At 42.2% G+C, this 25,502-nt stretch overlaps 4 protein-coding genes across 8 annotated transcripts; 2 read left to right on the top strand and 2 right to left on the bottom strand.

Annotated features, from left to right (window-relative positions):
* Positions 1 to 97: 97 nt before the first annotated feature.
* On the bottom strand, positions 98 to 2,261 carry LOC108055829 (uncharacterized). The gene is made up of 2 exons (XM_017139365.3): positions 1,138 to 2,261; positions 98 to 714 (listed from the first exon to the last, which is right to left on the bottom strand). Exons 1-2 carry the CDS (start codon positions 2,144 to 2,146, stop codon positions 491 to 493), a joined length of 1,233 nt encoding a protein of 410 aa, XP_016994854.2. The 5' UTR covers positions 2,147 to 2,261; the 3' UTR covers positions 98 to 490.
* A 54-nt stretch (positions 2,262 to 2,315) lies between these two features.
* Positions 2,316 to 5,240, top strand: LOC108055803 (protein SPT2 homolog). Its single transcript, XM_017139326.3, has 3 exons — positions 2,316 to 2,455; positions 2,592 to 4,044; positions 4,101 to 5,240. Exons 1-3 carry the CDS (start codon positions 2,393 to 2,395, stop codon positions 4,415 to 4,417), a joined length of 1,833 nt encoding a protein of 610 aa, XP_016994815.2. The 5' UTR covers positions 2,316 to 2,392; the 3' UTR covers positions 4,418 to 5,240.
* An 89-nt stretch (positions 5,241 to 5,329) lies between these two features.
* Positions 5,330 to 8,126, bottom strand: LOC108055804 (scoloptoxin SSD14). 2 transcript variants are annotated; one of them, XM_070218476.1, is made up of 3 exons: positions 7,994 to 8,126; positions 7,131 to 7,895; positions 5,330 to 6,385 (listed from the first exon to the last, which is right to left on the bottom strand). In XM_070218476.1, the coding sequence occupies exons 2-3, from the start codon at positions 7,784 to 7,786 to the stop codon at positions 5,443 to 5,445; spliced, it is 1,599 nt and encodes a 532-aa protein (XP_070074577.1). In that variant the 5' UTR covers positions 7,787 to 7,895; positions 7,994 to 8,126; the 3' UTR covers positions 5,330 to 5,442. The 2 variants fall into 2 exon arrangements, with proteins under 2 accessions (XP_070074577.1, XP_070074576.1); XM_070218475.1 differs by having other exon boundaries at positions 8,014 to 8,116.
* Positions 8,127 to 9,590: 1,464 nt separating this feature from the next.
* RhoGAP1A (Rho GTPase activating protein at 1A) lies at positions 9,591 to 25,501 on the top strand. Of its 4 annotated transcripts, none has more exons than XM_017139319.3 (14): positions 9,591 to 9,750; positions 11,410 to 11,944; positions 17,455 to 18,074; positions 18,135 to 18,768; positions 18,834 to 19,123; positions 19,184 to 19,310; positions 19,995 to 20,015; positions 20,602 to 20,700; positions 21,127 to 22,131; positions 22,668 to 23,051; positions 23,529 to 23,689; positions 23,760 to 23,899; positions 23,969 to 24,218; positions 24,274 to 25,501. In XM_017139319.3, the coding sequence occupies exons 2-14, from the start codon at positions 11,621 to 11,623 to the stop codon at positions 24,461 to 24,463; spliced, it is 4,245 nt and encodes a 1,414-aa protein (XP_016994808.2). In that variant the 5' UTR covers positions 9,591 to 9,750; positions 11,410 to 11,620; the 3' UTR covers positions 24,464 to 25,501. The 4 variants fall into 4 exon arrangements, with proteins under 4 accessions (XP_016994808.2, XP_016994812.2, XP_016994810.2 ...); XM_017139321.3 differs by lacking the exon at positions 9,591 to 9,750 and adding an exon at positions 9,799 to 9,943; XM_017139323.3 differs by lacking the exon at positions 19,995 to 20,015.
* The last annotated feature ends 1 nt before the right edge of the window (position 25,502 follows it).

Here is a 25,502-nt window from a genome sequence, read left to right as displayed (position 1 = left end):
TCGATACCCGTTTATTTTTTAAGTTTTTAATTTTTTAAAATTATTAGTAATATTAATTATAATAAATTAAAATAATTAGGATGAAAATTCTTCTAAATTTATAGATTTCAAAAAGTTATATTTTATTTGTACATTTATATCTAAAAAATTCCAATATATTTTCTTAATCTACAGTATCCTAAGTAATTTTCGAATTAGAATACATAGTGTCCCATTTAATAGGAGTAAAATAGCTTAGAGTACTAATATTAGCTTGTTTAATAAAGTATTAGGATTCCTTATAGAATATATTCATCAAATCTGGATGATTCTCGAGTATTGTGAAGTAATCTTTAAAATCTGGCTCTATACAATACAAATTTAAAAGTAAAACATTGAGTTCCTCTGGACGCTTTTCTATATTTTCCACTCAATAAATAAGATTATTCAAATTCAGAGCCAGAGTTCTGGCCTTTATCTTCTTAATTTTGCCCTTGGGCCGTCTCTCCTGCTAGGAGGCTCCTCCGCCTCCTCCTCCGCCCGCCTTGTGTCCGCCGCCCTTCTCCCTTTTCACCACCGGCAGTCGCGTCCATATATAACCGCCCGATCTCTGGGCGGTATACTCATCCACATCGGGCAGCGGGAATGGGGTGCTGCGATCGAAGTAGTAATTGCTGGGCGCATGCATCACGAACTCCAGATAGCACAGCTTTCGCGATAGCTCCTCATCGGGTCCTAAAAACAGGGGATTATAAGTATAAATATAACAAAAGAGAACGCTATAGTCGGGTTTGTGTCCCGACTATCTAATACCCGTCACTCGGCTAAAGGGAGTGCGAGGGAGATGGATATATAAAATTTTTTGATTGCGTATAACTTTTTAATAAATGGTCCGACTAGAAAAATGTCTTCTACTTTTGAATAGGTATAAATATACACAACAAAATAGCATTTATACTTCTCGGAAATCTTTAAAGTCGTTAGTGGGCGATTGTGGGCGTTAGAATGGGCGTGGCGCTCGGCTGAAATAAACTTGCGCTGCGTAGGAAGGCCAAGAATATGTGTGGAAATCCTCAACCTTCTGGCTTTTGTAGTTTCCGAGATCTCAACGGACAGACAGACATGGCTATATCGAATAATTTAATATAATATGATTACCAATCAGGTAGGTGGCCGGATCAAAGCCCTCCTGGGGATCGGGGCTATCCTGGGTGGGAATCAGCCAGGTGAGAAAGGCCGACTTCTCGCAGTAGGCGTCCACGAGCAGTCCGCGTATTTGGGCATAGTACAGATTCTGTTCCCCGTCCACGATGCTCACGATATCCCCGATCTGCATGTAGCTGCCTTTGTAGAAGACGCTCTTTACGAACCGCGTGCAGGCCTGCACCTTTGGGGTTTTCTGTGCCGGCCGCTTGAACAGCGAGCGGCGATTCCTCGCTCCTGCGGCTCCTCCTGCTCCCGAACCCGCTGTTCCTGATTTGCCGTGCTTATTGGTGTTACTGGGATGGGCACCGGCTCCTGCTAGGTGAATGGAACTGCTGCCATTGGGACCATTGTTGTGCCCATTGGACTCTCTGTTGCCGGAGATTCCCTTGCCCGTCTGCTTGGCCTTGAAGCGCGTGCTCTTCCGCAGCCGCTTCATGATGGTGGGCGTGGCCCGTGGGTTGCCGGTGCCATTTAGGCTGCTGCGCGTGATCTTGCCAGCTGGCCGGGGGCTGGGATTCAGCGGTGCTGGTGCCGCCGCCGCCTCCGGGGAGCTGGGCGGGATTTCCTCTTGGGAGGATTGCTGCGCTGGCTTCAGTGGCTTGTTGTCCTCCTCGTCTTCGATTTTAATGGCTGCGGGTGGACTGGGCGGGGGTTCCAGTGGCTTTTGCTCCAGGTTATCCACCTCCTCCTCCTCCTTGACCTCCAATGGCTTCGCCTTGGTCTCCTTCGGCTGCTCCAGCTCGTCCACCGTGGGCATGCGCTCGTTGGTGGTCAGATCGTTGTCTATGTCCATGTCCGCCGTGGAGTCTTTGGGCGGAGGAGCATCTAATTCCTCCTGGTTTGCCTCCACTTGGAGGAGATCTTCGGCGGAGGAGGATTCCTTGGTGTTATCGGTACTCTGGGCGCTGGGATTAGCGGACTTGCTGCACTCGCTGGCCATCGGGTCGGGATCAGTGGACATGGCTGGTCCGTGGGCCGTTCGGCAGGCAGTTTATTCAGATATTTAAGGCTTTTTAAAAATACTCGGATACTCTTTTCAACCACCTCAGCTGGTTATCGATTGATACTCTACTGCCTGGCCGCCTATCGATGGGCTAACTATCGATTCGACACTCCAGCCATCGATTGGCTTTAAAACCGTTTCACCATCTGGTAACACTGTAGCCAAAATAAAAGGGAAATAATTTTGTGACACGGATACGACGAAATGGATTTCGGGGCGCTGCTGCACTACGCGAAGAAGAAAAACGATGCGGCCACCAAGGACGAGGTGGGTAGCCAGCTGTCCAAGAGGGGCACAACCCCCCCGGGCGCCCAGGAAGCAGCAGAGGAACCTCCTGAATAGATGACCCCAAAAAACCAGATGGAAACCCATCATCTTTAAACCATGTTTTTACCCTTTTCAGGCCACCGGGCAGGGCAAATACTACAGCACCAAGTATGCGCCGCCCAAGAAGGAGTCCAAGGAGTCCAAGCAGCTGTCCAACAACATCCAGAAGTTCCTGCGCAAGAAGGAGGCCGAGGAGGCGGAGCGAAAGCGCGAGGAGCGCCAGAAGCTCAACGAGCTGATGGCCAAAAGGGACGAAAAGTCCAAAAATAAGATAAGGAAAATGCTCAAGGTGACCAAGTCGGCGAATAAGTCGGTGCTGGAGGATGCCAAGGATGGGGGCGGCGATGGAGGAGACGCTGCCCACGAGGCGGGCGAAGGGCAGGGCGATGACTATGGCTATGTGTCCAACGAGGCGAATGCCTTCTACGAAAAGTACATCGAGAAGGTGCGCGATGTGCAGGAGGACAAGGGCTTTGCGCCCAGCCGACCGCAATCCCTGCGAGATCTCTCGGGGACCAAGGAGCGCGTCAAGGCGGCCATCACCAGGGAAAGGGAGGAGGCCAGGAGTCACACGCGTCAGAGGAGCAGCAATAGCACTCCCTCTTCCAGCAGCTCCTCCTCCAAATCCAAGGATCCCAGCGTGGCCCGCTCGTATAGCACCTCGCGTACTCTGTACGATCCGGAGGCCGAGCGGCGGGAGGAGGAGCGCAAGAAGCGGCTGGAGGAGGAGCAGCGCAGGGCCAAGGTGAAGCGACCAGCTCAGCCGCCGCCCATGGATTTCCAGGCCCTGCTTCGCCTGGCCGAGAAGAAGCAACATGAACCGGTCGTTTTTGAACCCGAAAAGAAGAAGGAAACGGAGCGCCTGCTGTCCGCCAGGGAGAAGCGCGAAATGGAGGAGCGACAGCGGCTGAAGGAGCAGCGCGCCCTGCGCGACAAGATGCGGGAAGCGGAGCCAGCCAAAGCCGCAACCAATCGCATGGAGCCCAACGGACGCATACCCAAGCTGAATCAAGGGAAGCCGGCGACGAATCCCCCCAGTGATGGCTTCAAAAAACCCTCAGCAGCGCCAGCGAAGGGCAGCTCCAGCTCCTCTAGCTCCTCTAGTTACAATTCCCATTCCTCTAGCAACCGCAGTCCCGCCTCAAGTACAAAACCCGCCGTCGCCGCTAGTAAAACAGCTCCCTCCGCTAAGCCAGGAGTAACTGCATCCGCAGCGGCGGCGGGTAAAAGCAGCTCCAGCAGTTCTAGTAAAGCGACCGCTCCAACTCCCTCCAAAAATCCCTATGCGGCGGCCATTAAAAACGGAGCTGTGCGGGAGTTTCCACCCAGGGATCGACCTGCTGCTGCTCCTGCTGCTCGTCCAGCTGCTCCGGCGGGCAAAACGCGACCATTTCCGCCAGCAGATGTGCAGAGATCCTCAAGCGGCAGGCAGTTTCCACCAGCGGATGTCCAGAGATCCTCGGGCGGCAGGCAATTCCCGCCAGCGGATGTCAAGAGACGGAAACCACAAGAGCAGCCGGGCAATAAAAGTAAGTAGAATCAGCATAAATCTTAGATTTTAATTAATATATTTCCCATTTTTTAGGACGCATTTACGACGACGAGGATGAGGACGAGTACGATTCGGAGCTGGACGACTTCATCGATGATGGCGACTGCGAAGAGGATATATCGTCGCACATTCGCGACATTTTCGGCTATGATAAGCGGCGATATCGCGGACTGGACGACGATGACCGGGGAATGGAGTCCAGCTTTGCGCAAATGCAGCGCGAGGAGTTCATCAGCAAGAAGCTGGGAATGCAGGAGGATCTGGAGGATATGCGCATGGAGGCGGCGCACAAGAAGCAAAAAATGGCCAAAAAGCGATGCAAGCGCATCGACGACGACGACGATGATTAGTTCGCTGTCCTGCAAATCTCAAATATCCGATGCTGAATCCAGGAGCTGTGCCTGTTGAGTTTATTTACCTACATATATATATATATATCTGGAGATATTGTTTAGTTAGTTATGTGCCCTAGTTTACCATAAGCATACACAAAAACACACACGCGGTATGTGCGCCTATATATAGACCATCTATAATCATCTATTTTTGCTATCTAAAAACGGAAACTTACAGAAAATGAAGCTAACTTCGGCTAGCCGATGTCGTAATATTATAAATATACCAACGAAAAGGGTATAAATATATATATTTCACTTTTGCTTCGCTTCACATAAGAATGCAAATGAAATGCGTCGAATTAATCGACCGCAGGGCTTTGAACCTTTGTGAAAAAAAAACGCTTTGTTGCCTTGAAAAGTGTCATTCTCAAAATCAAAACCAGTTTTTACCCTATATTTGGTGTATTCTTTTTTTCTTATTTCTTTTCATTTGCCAATCCAATTTTACATGTACATTTAGTTAGGCCCAAAATAAACCTTAATAGATTCAATTGAACACCCCGATATTTGTAATTTGGAATGAACAGACCGGAAACTGGGTCATGTGACATCGTTTGGTTGCTTAATTAGCTTATTTTTATAATTTCAGAGTAAGAAATCGATCGAAAAAGTAATGGAAAAATAAGTAAAAAATTTAACTTACGATTTCTTCGAATTTTCGGTATATAAACTTGAACTTGCCGACGTTAGCTTCCTTTTCTGTTATAAAGTGCATTTAAATATATGCATTTGTATACTTTGGTAACAAACGAGATCTCCCAAAAGAGAACCTATATATATTTTATAAAATCGGCTTTGCAAATGAAATTTGTTACATTACCCCCAGATCTTGTCGAAGAAAAGCATGTACTATATAAAGCGAGATTCCTATAAACAATCAATTTTAATGGTTAACAACAAAAAGGGCATTACAAACGAATTCTTAGAGTACAGAACAGAAAATATTTATAGAGAGGATTCCAGATGAGATGAGCTCCCTAATCCAAGCGATCTGGCTCCACGACCACTGCGCTGCCCCTTCTCCTTCGATCGCAGACGGGATGCGGTTCGCCGCCCAAAATTCCGATGGCCGTCTGGGCGGAATAGGCCTTGTCATCTTCGAGGAACTTAATATCATGCCCGATGGCCCGCAAATAGGCCACCGTATGCCTGGGCACATCCGGTTCCATGTCGATGTGCATGGGCGCCAGTTGATGATGCAGACGACCGGCATTCACAGCCTTCTCAATCGGTTCATTCAACACAAAGTAACGCAGAATGGTCTGGGCCACCGAGGTGGTGATCTTTGAGCCACCGGCTCCTCCCACAATCAACTTAACATTGCCATGCGAATCCAAAACGATGCTGGGACATGTGGAGGACATGGGACGCTTTCCGGGCTTAATGAAATTCGCCGGACTGGCGGGTATCCCGTAGGCATTGATCTTTCCCGGGGTGCTAAAGTCATCCATCTCGTCGTTTAGAATGAAACCCGTCTGGCGGGATCTCACCTTGGCACCCAAATGACTATTAATAGTGCTCGTCACCGAAATGGCATCGCCATTCGGGGCCAAAACGGAAATGTGCGCCGTCCCGTGATCCTCTTCGTTGGCGAAATTCGCCCCATAATACCCCATATCCTCGAAGGTCCTGTCGTCCAGGATCAGCTTACGGATCTCCGCGGCAAAGCTGGGATCCACCAGATTCTCGTAGATCTCCTGCACATCCGGCTCGTAGTGGACGTCGCCCAAATTGGTGCGATGCCCGTAGGCGTGCTTGAAGGTCTCGATCAATCGCTGCCAGTACCTGTCCGTATTCGTCGTGTACAGCGGCTCCATCACGTTCAGGATGAAGGTCAGCACGGCTCCACTGGTGGGCAGTGGCGAGGTGATCAGATCGTAGTTCCCAAAGCGAGCGTGCAGCGGCATTTCCCAGCGAACACTGCAAAGATTGGGTTTAGAAGTCGGTTTTTAAACTGATTTTTAGGTTGCGTTTGGGTCACCAATCTCTGAGCTAAGCTTTAAATGACTAGTAGGTATTTTTTGGGGAAATAATACGTACGATTTTCGATAATAATTGATTTATAATAACGATTGGGGTCACCACTTTTTTTCTAAACTCAAAAATTGGTGTTTATTCATGCGTGTAAAAGTAATTTCGGAAGACTACGAACAAAGTAAATTATTATCTTAATTATAATCGATTTATCATATGAAATGCTCAAGTTTTTGGAGTGGTTGGGGTCACCACTTTTTTTAATACTCATAAATGAGTCTTTATACATACTTAAAAAAGTAATTTCCAAAGACTACGAACAATGTATATTATTTTCTTGATCGATTATAGATTTATCATATTAAATTGTCAAGTTTTTGTATTGATTGGGGTCACCACTTTTTTTCTAAACTCAAAAATGGGTGTTTGTTCATGCGTATAAATATAATTTCGAAAGACTACGAACAATGTATATTATTTTCTTGATTATAATCGATTTTCGGAGTGGTTGGGGTCACCACTTTTGTTCTAAACTTAAAAATAAGGGTTTAATAATAGCATTTTCAAAAGACCATGAAAAATGTAAATGAATTTCTAGAGTAATTGACTAATTACTAATTTTAATTGATACATTTTTGGAAAATTCGGGGTCACCACCCTTCGTAAACTGTGTAAATTGCTCTATACTCACTCGTATTTCTGCAGATCCTCCTCGGTAATGATGCCGCCCATCTCCTGGATGTCCTCGACCAGTTTCCTGCCCACCCTGCCCCCGCCATAGATGACCTGGGCGCCCTCATTGGCGATGATCTCCAGCGTTTCAGCCAGTGTGTGACGGTACATGACCTCACCCTCCTTGTAGACCTCATCGGTTTTCGGGTTAACAAAGATCTCGGCCATGGACGGTTCGCTGCGGATGCGCTCCTCCTCGCGCTGCAGGACCCCCGCCAGATATCTGGAGACCAGGATGCCGTGACGGCAGAGATCGATGGTCGGCTGGAAGAGCGTCTTCCACGGCAGTCTGCCGTACTTTGTGTGCAGCTTGGAGTAGCCATAGATCTCGCTGGGAACGGCGCACGAGAGAGCTCCCGTGATCTCCTTGCCCACGAACATGTCCTGCGTGGCCGCCGCCGGCGCAGTTTCGCGGGCAATCAGCGTCTCCTTGTGATCCAGCTCCTTGGAGTAAATGGTGGCCACAAAGCCACCGCCCACGCCCAAGCTGTGCGGCAGCATGACGCCCTCGCACAACATGGTGGCTATGGCCGCATCCGCCGCCGATCCTCCGATATCCAACATGGTCCCGCCCACCTCGGCGCATCCCACGCCGTTCGAGGCAACGGCGCCCATGCGACGCGGCTCCTCCGCCTTGTCCCGCAGCCCGAAGACCAGGCCCAAAGTGACGCCCACGGCGGCCACCACCAGGATGATCCAGCAGACGGCATACTTCTTGCAGCATCTGTAAAAACGAGGAAGGGATTACTCATGGTTAGCTCGGAAAGGGATCGTTTTTCGGGCTGGTAAGTGCTATCTAAACGGGGATGGGGGGACACTTGCCATCTAATAGGTCACCGTACCCGACTAATAGGTCACCAAAGGCGTCGAACAGCTCCCCATACAACATGGTATATCGGTTTTATTTTTTGAATATCTGTGGGAATACCAAGGGGTGCTGCGATCTAAAGCTTAGTTTACTACATTTTATGGGGGTTTTTTATTCCTGGACATTTTTTTTATCAAAAATATATAAATTTTCTATCCACTGCCTTTTCTAAGAAAGTTTTCTCTCATCAAAAGAATGAAATTTAATTTTGAATACCTAATAACTATTTCAGTTTTTCGAAAAATTTATGGATATTTTTATTCCCGGACATTTATTTTTATCAAAAATATATACATTTTCTTAGAAACGCTTTCCCTGAATTTATTTTAGGAATTTATGTTAAGAATTTATTTTAAGAATTTATTTTAAGAATTTATTTTAAAAATTTATTTTAAGAATTTATTTTAAGAATTTATATGAAGAATTTATTTCAAGAATTTATTTCAAGAATTTATTTTAAGGATTTATTTTAAGAACTTTATATTAAGAATTTTATTTTTTATAAAAAAAAACGATTTTAATTTTTGGAAAGATTTAAAAATCACCCTTTTACTGACTTTACTAACCCTGTACTTACAACACTATGTGTGTGAGTATCCTTAAGACATTTTTTTTTTATCAAAAAATATATACATTTTCTAGGAAAAGCTTTTCCTAAATCTTTTTGAAGACCAAGAACTATAATTTATTTTTTTATGAACAAAAAAAGATTTTAGTTCTTGGAAAAGTTCTTTAAATTTATATTATCCCTTCACTGACTCTACCAACCCCGTACTTACAGCATTTTGTGTGTGAGTATCCTTAAGACTACGAACTTAAATTAAATTGGAACGGGTAAAAAAAAGTACAGCAAAATCGCCGAGGCCGGAATTAATTAAATGGCCATCGGACGGCAACGAGCGCCTTATATATCCATCCGGTTATCTGGGTTTTCAATGGGCGATAAGACAAGAGACCACCGAAATCAAAAGCAAAATCCGTATCCAAATCCGCGGCTACGTCAGAAATAGAAAGTTTCGGGCTGACTAAGAGGCCGGCAAAAACCAAAGAAACGGAATCATATTATATTAATTTATATCTGGCAGGTGGCGATAAGCCGATTTAAGGTCAATCTGGAATGTTTTTCGCGGCTAAAAATAGGGTGCCGTGCTGGAAAAACTAATTAATATCAATGAGCAATAACAGGGCTCGATAAGGAAACAAGTCTGCTGGACTTTGACCTTGTACTTGGCGAATAAATATAGATATTGTGTATCTTGGGGGAATTCTCTTGGATTTTTAGTATTACTTTTTAAATTAGGCATTTGAATTAAATAACGGATAAAGGCTTACGAATTCTGGCAACGCCAGAAAATTCCGATATTATATATCGACTAAATATACCGCTCTTATTAGCATTGATTAATCAATATAATAATAATCAATATAATAATATTTAAAAGAAAGTTTAAAACTAATCTTGGAAAATAATTCAAATACACTATCGATATATCACATTGCTGCGTTATCGATTCTAATATCGCCCGTCGCTCCTGCACCGATTTAGTATCGATACTTGCTGCCATCGCAATCGCCAACGAAATGAAATCGTTTTTTTTGTAATATAAAATCGGCTGGGATATTTATGTGTAGTGTATATATGTTCAATATCCAATCAATGTGAAAGTGTATCGTGAAAATAGTGAATGAAAATCGTGGCGGAAAATGAAACGTGAGTGGCGGCTGGGAAAGCGACGGGGAAATGCGAATTGAAAACGCAGCCGAAAAACCAAAGCCGAGTTTTTACCCACACCAATGCAGCGCGTTAGTGCTGCACATATGCAAATGTGTTTGTGTGTTTGCCCAAGAGTGAAATATATATATGTGGATTTTTTCTAAGCGAAAACTAATTGGAATGGCAAACGGTAAAAGATAATACAAGGATACCTGTGCAAATGTGTGTACGTTGTAAAAGCACAACGTTTTTTTTCGAGTGCAGTGTCTTTTTTATTTACTTCTTTTTTTTTGAGGCTGCAACGCCCACTGATTTTGTCTCTCGAAAAAAGAGAAGAAGAAGAGGAGAAAAACAACAACCTAAAACTAACAACAACAACAATTGTTAAAGGAATAGAAATCTCGCTCTTTTTCCGTGTCGGTGTGCGCTGCTCTTTGTGTGTGCGTGTGTGGGTGTGTGCGACGCTTTTGTTGTCGTTTTGATAAAAACCGAAAAACGAGAAAATCTCTAAGAAAATTCATTGCGTCTGCGCCTCCACAACAAAAACAAAAAACATTGCAAAAACAAAAGACCAGAAAAAAACAGTTTCGGCCTTGGCAAAAAGGCGAAAAAAATTAAAGAAAACAACAATGTTGCACGGCAGCGAAAAAAACGCACGCATACTAAGGCCTTTTGAAAGGGCAAAAGCACAACAACAACAAAAAGAGCATCTGCAACTGGAAAAACAACAACAAAAAACCACAAAAACAAACACAAGTGCAAGTGCAACCGGTTATTTAACCGCTCGATTCGAACTCGAAATCCAATTGGGCAAATTATTTAACCGCTTCTTTGAAATTGTAAATCAAATTGGATTATTTTATTTTCAAGAATTCAAAAATCTTTCTCTAAAATAGTAAAAATTATAAATTTTCCCAATAAAAGCTGTAAAATTTCAGTCTAGGGTTAAAACATACATATTGCAATCGCAAAAAGCCAATAAAGATAAACTTTACAAGATTATTTATGTAAATATTTAAACTGATATTACTATATATATCCCTTTTGCTATCAGGATTCATAACTTAGTGATAAGCTTAAGTTTTTACAATATCTTGAGCAAAGATGTTTCATAAAAATAAAGAAAAAAACTAAATGTTCTTTAGAAGTTTAGAAGAAGTTCTTTAATTAAATTCTCATTTTATATATATTTTTATTTTAATAACAAATTAAAAAGGATTTAAAATATATAAAAACTACCGTTTAGATAGGATTTTAAGTATTAGGAAGTTTAATATTTTAACAGGTATTCTGTTTTTTTTAAAGATTATTTAATTATCTCTCAGATACCTTGTTGTATCCCTAGAATTTCTCATAAACTCAAAGTTTTAAACTTTTAAAAGGATTTGCTACCCAAGTTACTAGTAGTTCAGTGCACCACAATCCCAATTCTGTTCCCCCTAGTAAAACAAAGGGCCCTCAAAGAACACTTCTCATCGAGGTGCTCTTGCTCTCGTTGTTGTTGTTTTTGGCTGTGGCTGTGCGGCTGTCTTGGCTGCCCACACGCAAGGATATTCAAGATTTCAAGTCTTCAACTGTGACGCACACAGAAAAATTAACAAGAAAAAATAAGACAAAAAGACACACAGATACTGAAACTCACACACACTCTTGCAGGCGGTGAAGGCGACAACGCACAACTGGTGCTCGTTGTTACATAAAAGGCAACCTCGCCCTCTCTTCGTCATCATCTCGAGGAATTATCATCATTAATATATAGCATCATCGGAAACCGCATCTCTGGAGTGAGGAATAAGTGCAGGCAAAAGCAGAAGAATCGAAGGAGGAGGAGGAAAAGAAGGAGAAGGAGGAGCACCACCTGGTCACCATGAGCGTCTTCGACGACTTCCAGCGCTTGTGGATGCAGCGCTTCCCGCAGAGCTCGCTATCCGATGCCTGGGAACAGGACGTGCGGGCGAGTCTCGAGCGGCACAAGCTGCGCATCCTTGAGCTGACCAAGGAGCTCGAACAGGAGACCCTCTATGTGGAGTACCTGGAGCGCCTGCTGTCCGATGTGGAGAAGTATCGCGCCTCTGGCGGGGATCCCACGGCCCTCTTCGAGGCGGCCAGCGGAAGTGGTGGCACCAACAACGGTGGCACCACCAATGGAGCACCGCCAGGCGGAGGCACCACCAATGTGGACAAAGAGTTTGTGAGTATATAAGTTATATCTTGAAAATAAAAAAATAATTTCGAAAGTACTAATGGAATTAATTGCACAATAATATTTTAATTGATTAGGAATGATAATATTTACCTAAAGTTACTTACTTATGTATTTAATTTAACATACATTAAATTATCTTAAAAGATATATGCATCATATCATTTTGATATGAATACAGATTATGTTTATCTTATTTTACATTATTGGTTCAAAAAATACTAACTTTGGTATTTTATATGATATGTTTGGATCTTTTATTGATATCAAATAAGGTAGTATTGACCTTCATATCGAATTATTTTCCTGTGTATTTATAAGTTTTCCAATTGTCTTTCAGTTTTTAAAACCCATTGGGGATTTTCAAATAATCGACTTTCATACGAAAACCGAATTCCGATAAGCTTTATGTACATAAATATTTCGAATCCATTCATTATATTTTTAATGATTGTCGTGTTCCCAACTGAATTCACTGTAAAATCTTCATCTTCCCCTTCCTCGTGACTAATACTCTGGGGCCTATATAGCTTCTCTTTTCCGATCGACAAGGGCTGGGGTATTACTACCAGGCGCTCAGTTTTATGGAGTGTGGGTTCTTTCTTCGGTTTCAATTTCTTTCGCAAATGTCATTGCCTGCTTATCAAAATCGAGTGGGGAAAGAGGAGGAGAGTCGGGGAGGGCAGCAAAGCTAATGTACACATTTATAGAGCGGAGCATTCAAAATTATCGAAAGAGAACTAGTTCAAAAAATGTGTGTAGAATTTAAAGATATTAAAAATAAAAAAATGCTCTTAATAATAAGAATGTTTAAGGGAAATGCTAGGAAAGTTCAGTAGCAGCTTTACTTTTAAGGCCTGACAATACCGAGTTATATGGAACAGCTGTTTTTCCCTGACCCTGTATAAGTACAGTAAAACTTTCATAACACGAACTATAAACTGTTCATATTTGTTTGGGGATTTATTAAAACCACCTTTGATAGGGAAAGAAACTTTTTATGATCTTTAGAATGTTAAAAGATGATGAAATTAAATGGTAGGATTATCTAAATAATATAATAATAACATTATAATATCAAACTGATCTTGATATATGTTTTTATGATTTTTGAGCTGGGAGTTACGAAGTTTGGGTTACAGAAGTTGGACTGTAGGTGTGTGCGTATGTCCATGGGCTCTACCACTTCTATAAGCACTCGTTCCGATATCTCGAATAGCGGCCCCTTATCTACCCACACCACCGGTTTTTTTTCCATTTTTTTTTTTTTATTTTCTACTGAACGCGGGTTTGTCGGGAGTGTGTGTGAGTATTATTTTCTTTAGGTTTTTCGCGCTGCTGCTAGCGTCGCTGCATATATTGTCATATATTGTGTCGCCAGTATAGTTTTGGGTGAATAACAGTGACGGGACAAACGGACGGATACGGAAACGCGTTGAAATATAAAAAATATCCATAGAGATCTAAATTCTGTATGGTAAAAATTCCGTATATTTCCCGCCGCTTGTGAGTGGTTGTTGTTGTTGTGTTTACAACTGAGTGGAATAACAAAGCCCAATTAAACACCTGCAAAAAAACAAAAAACACGGAGGGCAAACAATAACAAAAAATTACGTAAAAAATTTTTATAATTTTTTTTTTTTGCATTCGTAGAGCTCCGTCTTCCGTTTTTCGCGTGTGTGTGTGTTTATGTTAACGTGTTTTTTTTCGGTTGACTCAAGTTTCGTGGTCGTCGTCGCCTAGTCATCGTCACTAAGTCGTCGGATCGCCCCCTTTTTTTCCAGCCCCGGGATTACAATAGGGTACTACACTCCCTCGGATTTGCGGTCGTATTATTATTTTTAAACCAAAACAAAGGGGGCGAATAAGGAAAATAACCCAACAAAGTGGCGCTGATTTCGGAGCATGGCTTCTTTTAAGGAGAAATTCAAATTATGGTCCAGAGGGGTGCGTAATCTCGGCTAAAAACTTAGCAACTTAATTCCAAAATATACAAAGTAAAGAAATTCAAAACGAAAAAAAAAGAACAAACATCCGAAAGCTGCAACAATTGTTGCTGTATTATCACAAGTCGAAATCAATAAAAACTTATCGCAAAATGCCATATAACAAAGCGCACACACGTAGACACTATATCTTGGGTCCCCCTATATCTATGAACTTATATACAGTATATAAATATATATTTGTGTGGCCAAGAAATTAAGCAATAGCGGCTAAAAAAAAAAAAGTTAAGGCAGAGCACTTGGAAAAAATACAAACATACAGCACAGTTAAGGTTAACACAATAATTATTTAACATTATTTAACAGTCTTTTAACTAAAGTTTAAAATTATGGGATTTGAGCTCATATAAAACTAGGAGTTTTCTAGGTTTCCTAATAAATAGAAGGATTAAAAATATTATTTCTTTACATAAAATTAGGCAATACAAAATATAAACCAATTTTAATTAGTATACGGATAACGCCTTTATTTTTAATTCAACGCATTTACCGAGATTTTTGTAATTTTCGATCTTATAATAAATTAATAAACATTCCAAGTGCTATTTCTTTGAACTTTGCTGTAAGAAGTCAGAGAAAAGAGCGTCGAGGGGTTGAAAAAGGCGTGAGCGACGCACAATGTGTCCGCTGATAAGCTGCAATCCATATCAATAAGGCCTGTGGACAAAGGGGAGCTGGGGGAAAACAAAAGAAAGGGGCACTTGTAGTTACATGCGGGCGACTTTTGGCCAGGAGATTGCGATTAAAACAGCCCGAAGAGCGATTTTACAATTTTGCAGTTGACTAACAAAATAGAAAAAAAGGAAATGGGGGTAACAGCTGTTCTGAATTTGGAAATGGTATTTAAATGGTATAAAATAAAGTCTTTATCATCACTTTAGTAATTTAAAGGGACTCCCAGAATTCAGAAATCAATATAAGCGTCTGAACAGTTCCAGAGAAAAACCGAATCATCTAAAAACATCTACAGATCTTAATTGCCTCACTTTGAATTGTCTCCGAAATACCAAGTATTGAATCATATTTTTTTTGGAAATGTCTATTGTGCCATAAAAACGAGTGCTGCTTTAATTAACACTCATTTGCATGCAGGTTTTTCTCATCTTTCTGCTATAAATATATCATATCTAAAATAGGGATTAGTAATAAAAAAGATACAAGGGTTAATTTTATTTATTTATTTTTAATTTATTTTATATAAAAAAATCTAGTTTAAATAAATGGACAAATATTAATAAACTTTTATAAAGATATACTTGAGTGTTTAATAAATTGGTTTATGGCTTCTAGTGATATCTTATTTTCTTTTTTGAGCCAGTGACGTTGAGGCATGTCGTCTGTCCTATTTGGAGGACAAGTGTCTGTGAGGGGTTAACCTGTCATTGCTCACCCGCACATTCATGAGAAAATGCGGCTCTGATAAGCTGCCTATGACCCCAAGTGTCTGCTAATTGAACAATATGCTAAGTAATTGTATCAATGCAGAGAGGAGAAAAGGAAAGAAATGCGAGGAAAGGGGGAGAACGGAGGCTCACAGAGAGAAAAATTTAAAAATAATAAATAAAAATATTATTATGAAAAAAACATTTTTTTTTTAATTTTATCTGGGTTTTTGGTAAAAATATGAATTTTTCCTTTTAGTTTTTTTGCTGTAGCTTGGCCAAAAATGGTCCTACACCAAAAAGACACACTGTTTTGAACAGATAACAAATTAATAAATAAATCCATAACACTTTCCGTGTGGTTTTGGAAAAATAAAATTTTCGCCAATTTTCAATGATTTTTTAAGGGGGTACCCCATGATTTTTTGCGAAAAATGGCCAAAAAATAAAATGGCCAGTTTTAAATGCCAATCGATAGGAAATTTAATAACGAGTTCAGAAAGGTATGACAATCCATATTTGGATTTATATTTCCATTGTTTCGGTCAAAAAACTACTTTTTTTTGGGGGAAAAAAACTTAATTATTATGTTGCCATGACTTTTTTATTGGAAATACATTTAGTTTGTTAATTTATCTTTTCAATATAAATTAATGGTTACGTTTTTTACATTGCTTCTACAATTTTTGATGACTTTTTGTGCATTTCTAAGGATTAACTTGGTAACCTTAGCTTAGTTGTAGGTTTACGATTATAATACCTCCAACTGTAATATTAATATAGTATTATACTTGTCCTCTCGGTGCAGAAAGCTCTGGGCAAGTAGCCATCGACCTTTCGGTCTTCAAGTCGCACTTGGGCACGCTTTCTTCATCGCTCCGCTTGGTCACATCCACATCCACAGTAGACTATCCATCCATTTTGGCCACCACCCACTTGGATACTTGGATATCCCGCTACCCAGACAATTTTCGGTTGGCAATTTTTCACTTTTTTTCGTCTTATTATTTTTTTTTTTTTGGGGTAATAAGCGCGTTGTCTGGCCGCTGCTCTCTTTATTTATTTAGTTTTTTTCTTTCATTTATTTGTTTGTTTCTGCTTACCCATGTAGTTTTCACTTTTTTCAAAGCCCAAAAATTGTGTGGCAAGACATGAGACACGAAAAGTAAAAAAGAAAGATCCAACGCACGCACGCGTTTTGAGTTTGAGCCAAGTTTGTCGGTTTTTAGCCATTTAAAGTGGAGAAACGGCTCGAATCGGAATGAAATTGAACGAAATGAAATGCGCTACGTGCTTGGAATCTCGATTGGACAAAAAAAAAGTAAAGGAAAAAACAAAAACAAAATGGTACATAAAAATAGTTTGCAGAGGCGTTGGCGCCCTTTTGTGGCTATGATATGATATGATATGCTATTTGCCTTGGGATTAGAGCCCGCTTAATTAACACTTGGCCCGGGGAAATTGGATAGAATCTCTATCTCTACCTACTCCCGATTTAGTTCTGCAATCAAAGAATTCTTACCGATTTCTCCTCTCAACTTGTTTGCATATTTCGCATATGTTAATTTAGCTTACTTATTCGGTAGCGTTTTGCATAATTAAACTCTCTCTGGGGCAAACGATTGAACTTTTAACTCTGGAAGATAAAATATTTAAATGAATACTATAATAGATAGTAGCCTACAATATTTGGAATATATGAGTTCTTATAAACTTCTTATAGACCCTAAAAATTTTAAAAAATCAGGGACAACTTTTCTTTATTTAAATTAATTTATGTTGTGTATAATATTCTTAAAGTATAGTTCAAGTTAAAGTTTAGCTGTATCATAAGCTTATATCATAAATATTTAAATTATATGCAACCGAAAAATTAAATTTGATAAAATAATGCTTTAGTTTAACATATCTACTTATTACATTGATAAGTCATTATTATGTTTATAAAGATCGTATGCCTTTAGTTCTTAGTATTCTATAATGTAAATTCAGTGCGACTCACTTGCCTTAATTGAGTTACATTAACAATGCTACTGATTGGTTCAAAGATCACCGAATTGATTTGCTCGAAACTTGGTAACTAACTCATTTTATTTTATTTCACTTGCAGAAATCCAGTTTAAATCTGCGCGAGTCCTCGACGTCGTCCGGCGGCAAGGACAAGGATCGCCTGTCGCTCAACACGGACAACAAGTACACAACACACACGAATGCCGCTGGCAGTGGGAGTGGCGGCGGTACGGCAGCGGGAGCGGGGGCGGGATCCACCAGCGGTCCGCTTCACTCTGCCCCGCCGACGGGCAAACGGATAGCGGAGCTGAATTTCGAGCGAGAGGAGCGCGACAAGGACAGTGGCAACGAGAAGGACACCAACGGAGCTCTGCAGCAGTGCATCACAGAGTTGGCGGCCTCGATAAAAGCCCAGCCGGATAATGGGGCATCTTCAACAGGAGGAGGAGGAGCTGGAGGAGCAGGAGGATCAACCGATGGCGGAGATAAGGAGAAACAACCGCTGCGCAAATCCACCTCGCAATACGTCACCGTCATCCAGGTGAAGGAGGCCAAAGAGAAAGAGGGCGACGATGGAGGAGCCAGTGACCCACAGCAGTCGCAGCAGCCCACGCCGCCCTCAACATTCGCTCGCTATGCGGAGGCCAGTGCTCCTCCGCTGTCGCCGTCGCTCACCTCGTACGCAGCCCACGTGGAGGCCAAAAAGAAAATGCCACCCAGGTGAATAAACCATTTAATTATATAACCTATAATTTACTAATAAACACCCTCTTTTTTCAGACCTCCGCCAAAGAACATTCGCCGCGTGGAGCCGCCCACCATTCCCAGCCAGCAGCAGCAGCAGCTGTCGTCGTCGCCAAAAAGAGAGACTCCCTTTGTGGGCAGCTCGATGCCGCTGCCCAGCAGCTCCGGCGGCAGCCTCTCCTCCGACAGTCCGGGCAATTCGCTGGAGCGCAACATCAAGCCCTCGGATATTCTGCGCCAGAAGTCGTCCGAGAATCTGGATTCCAAATATGCGGCGAATCGCAAAACAACACCGGAGCTGGGCAAATTTGTGAATGTCAATAATCCTGAGCTAATGGAGGAGCTGGGCCGCAAGATGGTGGGCAAGACGGACAGTCTGGAGCAGGCCAAGCGGAATGACTCCTCGCCCTCGGGCGGCGGCAGTCTGGGACGCACTGCCTCCACACCGGGGCGATCATTGACACCGGGACGAACGGGCGTCGGGGCCTCGCCCACGGGTAGCCTAAACAAGACCGCCAAACTGGCGGCAGCGGACAGCAGTTCGACGAGCAGTCTGGAGAAGAAGTCGCGCAACTGCCTGCAGGCCAGCGATGCAGAGGGTGGAACGGGAACGAATCAGCGGAGTGTGGGCTCCAAGGAGTCGCTGGCATCGCAAGGCATATCAGAGGTGGTATGTAGAGATAAACTATCAGCTATTCTGTTCCTTATTAACATCTATATTATAATCCCCTGCAGATCAAGAGCTACGAGAGTGTCTCCTCGCTGAGTTCGGAAAGCGCCAAGGCGGCGGCGACGGCGGCAGCATCCCAGCAATCGGCGGCGGACAACGAGCCGTACTACGATAGCGTGCCGCTGGACAACGGCGACGGGGAGTACGTGTTCATCAAGCCCGGTCGCACCGGTTCCTCCTCCAGTCGCGATGATTTGTCAACGCCCGGCAGCAGCACTCTGCCGCTGGCCAATCCGGCGGATCCCGAATCTCCAGGCAGGACCTCCAACTACGTCAACATCGACTACTTCCTACAGTGGGTTTATATACCTATAATATATATATATATATATTAATATATTTATCTAATTTTCAGGCAAAGCAATGAGACGCGGTCCAGTTCGCTGGACAGCGACGGGGAGTACGAGGGTCCGCCCATATTGCGCACCATTTCCCACGACGAGCAGACCACGTCACAAACTACGCCGGGAGCACTTCGCAAGGTTCGTTCAGAGTTCACGGATGAACGCCCCAGCCGCATTTTCCATTCCCAGCCAACTTAACGTTGTCATTCGTTGCGTTTAACTTAACTTAACTTTCCAAGCATCGTCTGAATCTGAATCCGCATCCCCCAGTCAGGCTAAAAGCTAACTTATAGTTGATGCAATTCCATCTCCCGATGATGACTAAGATGACTAAGCGCACGCTTCAGCACTTAACATGTTTTTCGTAATCGCCAATTGATTTCAATATGCATGTGCTTACTTGTAGGGGGAGTACAATCTCGAAAACCCTGAAACCGAATATTTTAGAGAGAGGAAAAGCTTAATTATCTTGAAACATTTAAATATTCTTCGCTCTTTTGACATTACTTAAAGATTATTTGCGATTCATTTTCTATTTATAACAAATCGTCATGCATAAGTTCATTATTAATTTATTCCATTAATCATGATCTCTGGTGGTCACGAAAAGTCCGCTAGCTGAATCATAATTTCGTAATCTAAGAAAGATTTTAAGAACTTTAATTTTGATTTGAAATTAAAAAGCAATATTTATAGTTTGAATTAATTCCTGCCCCATCGAAATTCATAACCATTCTACACACAATCTATTTAAAATCTTTATTTACTAATACTAATATTTACTAACCAAGATTTTTCGTTTCTGCTCTCTTCTCCCAACAGAACTTAGTTTCAGCGATACTTGTGAGTACCCGGATCAGGATTCTTATAAATGTAGCATTCAACTTTCGTACAGTGGATGCTTGATAAGGTGGAATGATTATTCCATCGTTGTAGCAACCACGATGTATATATTTATACATATATATCTGTGTACATAATATGTATAGCTATTGCTTATGAATGCGCCTGTTTTCCATTTATAACGTTTAATGTGTGTGTTTTGGTCCTATTTGAGTTCTGTCTTTTGCCCATCTTATTGTTTTGTTCAATTGTATATATGTATGCACACGATCCCAAGATCGATTTACCCATATATGGTTTTTTTTTGCCCTGTTTGCTCCCATCCATTGTGCTGTGACCAGCGTATTCCCATCTCTGTCTCATCCATTTCATGCCAGATTTTGGTTTGGTTTCAATGTTTCCACCATAGCCTTGCAAAAAGACAATGTATTATAGAATAATTTGTATTTAGCTTTGGAAATGGTTTTAAAAAGGGTTGTAGACACCTCCGCATCCACCATATACTTTACTTGTACAATGTACATACATATATGTCACTCTCACAACCTCGCATCTCATCCAAGTGGTTCGTTTTTCCGTTTATTAGGTTTCTGGAAATGCCCGCGGTGCCAAAATACGATCTATACTCAGCTCAATCATTCAGAGCGAGACGATCTACGTGGAGTGCCTCAATAAAATGATGCAGGTGAGTGATGTTATTATAAGGGGGTGAAATGTTATTATAAGTACATTTTAATATGAAATTATTATCGATTTTACGTTATGTGGTATCAGTTTTGACTTGATATGCTCGAAATGTAAAAACAAAACGACAGTTCGAATTTCGAACATGTCTTTCCCTCCCACTCATGTAAATTTAAGCGCTATCTCGCTCTATAAAATAGAGAAATCGTTATAGCATGGTAAAAACGATATGCCTGAAATTTTAGGCGCGATTTTCGGTTAATAATCTTTGAAAATCTTTATCGAATTGGTATTCTTGTCAAATTGGGTAAATTCTAGACACAAAACACAACAGAATTATGTCGTACGACCTGAAGAGGTTGAAGCGCGACGTAGAAAAGGTGTTCAAATTTATTAAGTGGCTAATTGATATCATTACCAAATGCAGTACAAGAAGGCGATCCACGCTACCCTGAACACATCGCAGCCTGTGATCAAGGAGGAGGAGGAGAACACGATTTTCTTCAAGATCGACGAGCTCCACGATCTGCACACCGCCTTCCTGTCCGACCTGAAGACGATCGTTTCCCACGAGGGCGGCGATGTGCTGATCGGTGAGCCCTTCCGTCGACTGGCCGATATGTTCGATCTGTATAGCGCCTTCTTGCACAACTACAAGAACGCCATCGAGACGGTGAAGAAGTGCAGTGCGAACAATCCGCAGTTCAAGAAGATCGTCTCCACCATAGTGGTCAATCTGCAGACGGAGCAATCGCTGACGCTGGAGGATTTGCTGCACAAGCCAGTGGCTCGAGTGCAAATAAATGCCTTGGTCTTCAATGATTTGCTGCGCGAAACGCCGATGGCGCATCCGGATCACCAGCCATTGCGGCAGGCGCAAAAGATCATCCAGATGTTCCTGAATCAATTCAATGTCGTCAATCAGCGGCTGCCCAGCGAATCGAATCGAAATCTGCGACGCATGGTCCGTAATTCGTTCATTGTGGAGCTGGTCGATGGCCATCGCAAGTTGCGGCATCTCTTCCTTTTCAACGATGTGATCGCATGCGCCAAGTACAAGGCACTGGGCAGGGATCGCATCGACTATGAGCTCAAATGGTTCATACCACTGAAGGAGATTTCGATCATCGAGGAGGCGGATCCGGCGGCCGAACTGAAGGAATCTAGTCCAGCGAACATATCGCAAGTGAAGCGCAATTTGCGCTCCGTTCGAGATCAATTGGCCATGGAGGTGGCGAACAGTGGAGGCGGCGGTGTGCGTTCCGGCGACAAGTATCGCCGCAAGCTGGCCGATCTGGAGTCACAGCTTGTGCTGGCCACGCCCAATTTGGTGCTCCGGCTGGCCAATAAGGCGAATAACAAGACCATGACCTTCTTCCTCAGCTCGGATTTCGAGCGGACGCAGTGGATCGACTCGATCACGTCGCTCAAGGTGGGTTCGCAATCATTTTTATACCCTTGCAGAGGGTATTATGAAGTTTGCAACGCAGTAAAGGAGATGTTTCCGACCCCATAAAGTAAATATAACCATGTCCGTCTGTCCGTCCGTCTGTCCGTATGTTTCTACGCAAACTAGTCTCTCAGTTTTAAAGCTATCGAGATGAAACTTTCCCAAAAGTCTTCTTTCTATTGCAGGCAGTATATAAGTTGGAACCGGCCGGATCGGACCACTACATCTTATAGCTCCCATAGAAATAATCGGGGCTAAAATTTAAAAAAATTATATCTTGGTTGTTTTTTAACATATAACCTCCTACTTTTGAAAATACCATTTCTTATTCAATTCTGAATTCCGAATAAAAATAAAATCGGAAAATCAATGAAAAATAATAGAAAATTGAATATTTTTTGCGATTTCTTAATTAATAGGAATGATCTGCAAGGGTATATAACCTTCGGTTGGCCGAAGCTACCTTCCTTTCTTGTTCTGGATTGAACTTGCCTTAAATTATATTATTTTCCCCTTAGCAAAAGTGCAACCTGCCCGGAGCCAATACGATCAATTCGCTGGAGGTCACCGCCTTCATTGTGGCCATGCAGAAGGGCATGAAGACTGAAATGGGCTCGTATCTGATGCGCAACACCAACGACGAGAGCCTGCTGGTGGGAGATCTGCACATGGCCGTCCAGGGATTGGGCGGCTTGGAGCAGGCGGCCGACCTGTACATCTGCATCGAGGTGGACTCTTACGGTCACTATTTCCGCAAGGCCACCACCAAGATGGTGTGTCGCAGTCAGACGCCGTTGTGGAACGAGAGCTTTATGCTGGAACTGGAGGGCAGCCAGAATGTGCGCATTCTTCTCTACGAGGCCAAGGAGCGGCCGCTCCTGAGAGCCAAGCACATACTCAAGGTTAGCCAGCTAACTATATTTAATATCAGAGTTCGGAGATTAACACACATGTTAAAAACATGAAAAATTTAAAAATAATTTTGACATGTGTGTCAAATACAAAAGTGTTAGAATGTGAAAAATAATTGTTAACACACACAACAACTCACTTGTGTTTTTTACACAATGTGTTATTAACACAAATGAAAATTACATTTCTTATATTCTAGAAAACCGTTTTTAGTTCAACATACAATTCTGACACTTTAATATCAAAAACTCATTGTGTTAAAAACACGCTGAGTAAAAAACACGTCGTGCAAATAACACAATTGACATGTGTGTGTTATTTATGTTTCTAACATATGTAGGATACATTTTTTTACACACAAGTCAATAACTTTTTTTTAGCTTAACACTTTGACATTTAACATGTTAATAACACAAGTTTTTTACAATATTTAATATTATAACTAATTATTCTATGATCTCTTACAGTTGAGCCTCAGTTGGCTGACAGAAACCACGCAGCCGCGAACAATTAAGCTTAGTGAGACCCTGGAGCTCGGCTGCAGCTTCCGGTTTGTGCCCGGCGAGCTATGCCGCGCCACCACTAAGCCAGGAGCCCTCTTTGGTGCCAAAATGAGTCAAGTATTAAAGTGCGTAGAGAGCTCCACCCATCGATCCTTCTTCCTACTTACTGTGTATTACTATTTCGTTTATGTTCAGACGCGAGAAACGCGACATTCCGTTCATCATCAGTGCCTGCATTCGTGAGGTGGAGCGGCGGGGAATGCTGGAGGTTGGCTGCTATCGCGTCAGCGGTTCCGCCTCCGATTTGGCCAAGCTCAAGAAGGCATTTGAGTCGGGTGAGTAAATGGTTTTTCTAGGTAACCAAATTGTATATAATATTTATGTATTTATATATTCATATTCAGATGCCTATGAGGCGGAGCAGCTGCTGCGCGAAGTGGACATCCATTCGGTCACGGGCATTTTGAAGACCTTCCTAAGAGAGCTGCCCGAGGCTTTATTCACGGATCAGCTATATCCACGATTCTTCGACACATTCAGCGCCTTTAGCAACAACAACGAATCCACGCGAATCAACGAGCTGCTCAAAGTTTTCGAGGAGCTGCCGCAGGTCAACAAGGCCTCCATCAATTCGATTCTAGATCATCTGATTAGGTGGGTAATTCGTTTGTTATCTAAGGAATAATTATTAATTATATTCCCCCTATAGAGTCCACGAAAAGGAGACGGACAACAAGATGTCGCTGCACAATCTGGCCATGGTTTTCGGGCCCACCCTGCTGAGGCCGGGACAAACGCAGGTGAAGCAAAAGGATCCGCTGGCCGCGAGCACCGTCGATGTGATGGCCCAGGCCGGGATCCTCTACTGCTTCCTGCAGGCGCGCATCAAGAAGGATTAGGACTTTGGAACAGCCGTCTGCACAGATATACATATGGAATATATATATATATAAACATATATATATATATGCACATAAATTATATATTTTTTTTACATAGCAATAGCGGTAATACGAACGAAATTCGATGGATAGCCTACGCATACACCACGCCCCCACCTGTCAGCCACCACACGCCCCCTGCACAAAGTATACACACACAAAAAAAACAGCTAAACACCTTAAAACCTTCCGGGAAACGCCTGAAAAAACACCTTGAAAACGCTTATAGAGCTTGAAAAATATCGAAAGTTTGCTATTTCTTGATATTTAATTTGAAAACATCGATATTATCGAATTAATATTATCGAAAATATCGATAATTTTCAAGTTCTAATTGAAAAAAACACTTAAATACACCTGCGCTGCCAATTGTATATACCAGAAACCGAAACTGCAACTAAAAGCTGAAGATATGGATGGATCTGGCGAGGAATACGGACGGAGGAGGCCCCTTTTCGGGGATGTGAACAAATCTGCTCAATGGCGGGCTCACACACACACGCACAACGCAACACAACACAACACACACACATCAGCAACACACACCTGGGATGATCAAGTGTCTAACACTAATTAGCTGCTCCTCCGCTTACTAAATATTATTCCCATGTATTACAGATATTTCCGTAGATCTGTAGACTGTATGCTGCTTTACCTTTAGATTGCGACCTTTATTAGCTTACTGCAACTATTGCAAAAAAAAAAAGAGAAAGAAAGAAGGGAAAGCAGAAAATTGCAAATATTTTCAATATTACACGTATATATCTAGAGACATATATACGCAACCTATATATAATTAATTACTACTACTAGTACTATAATTTACTAAAGTGAGGTAGCAAGTTTTTCCGGCTGATTGATCAATGATTGATATACGATGTACGATGTATGTGTTTGCTTAAAAAATTCTGTTTTTTTTTTTCGTCTTGTTTTATATTAATTATTTAGGTTTTTATATAAACAGAAGCGTAAAATAAAATATATTCTATTTAGAAAC

This window comes from Drosophila takahashii, chromosome X (genome assembly GCF_030179915.1).
Source record: "Drosophila takahashii strain IR98-3 E-12201 chromosome X, DtakHiC1v2, whole genome shotgun sequence".
NCBI classification, from domain to species: domain Eukaryota; kingdom Metazoa; phylum Arthropoda; class Insecta; order Diptera; family Drosophilidae; genus Drosophila; species Drosophila takahashii.
Note: the sequence above shows the minus strand (reverse complement) of the source record. Positions and strands in the feature narration are given on the sequence as shown.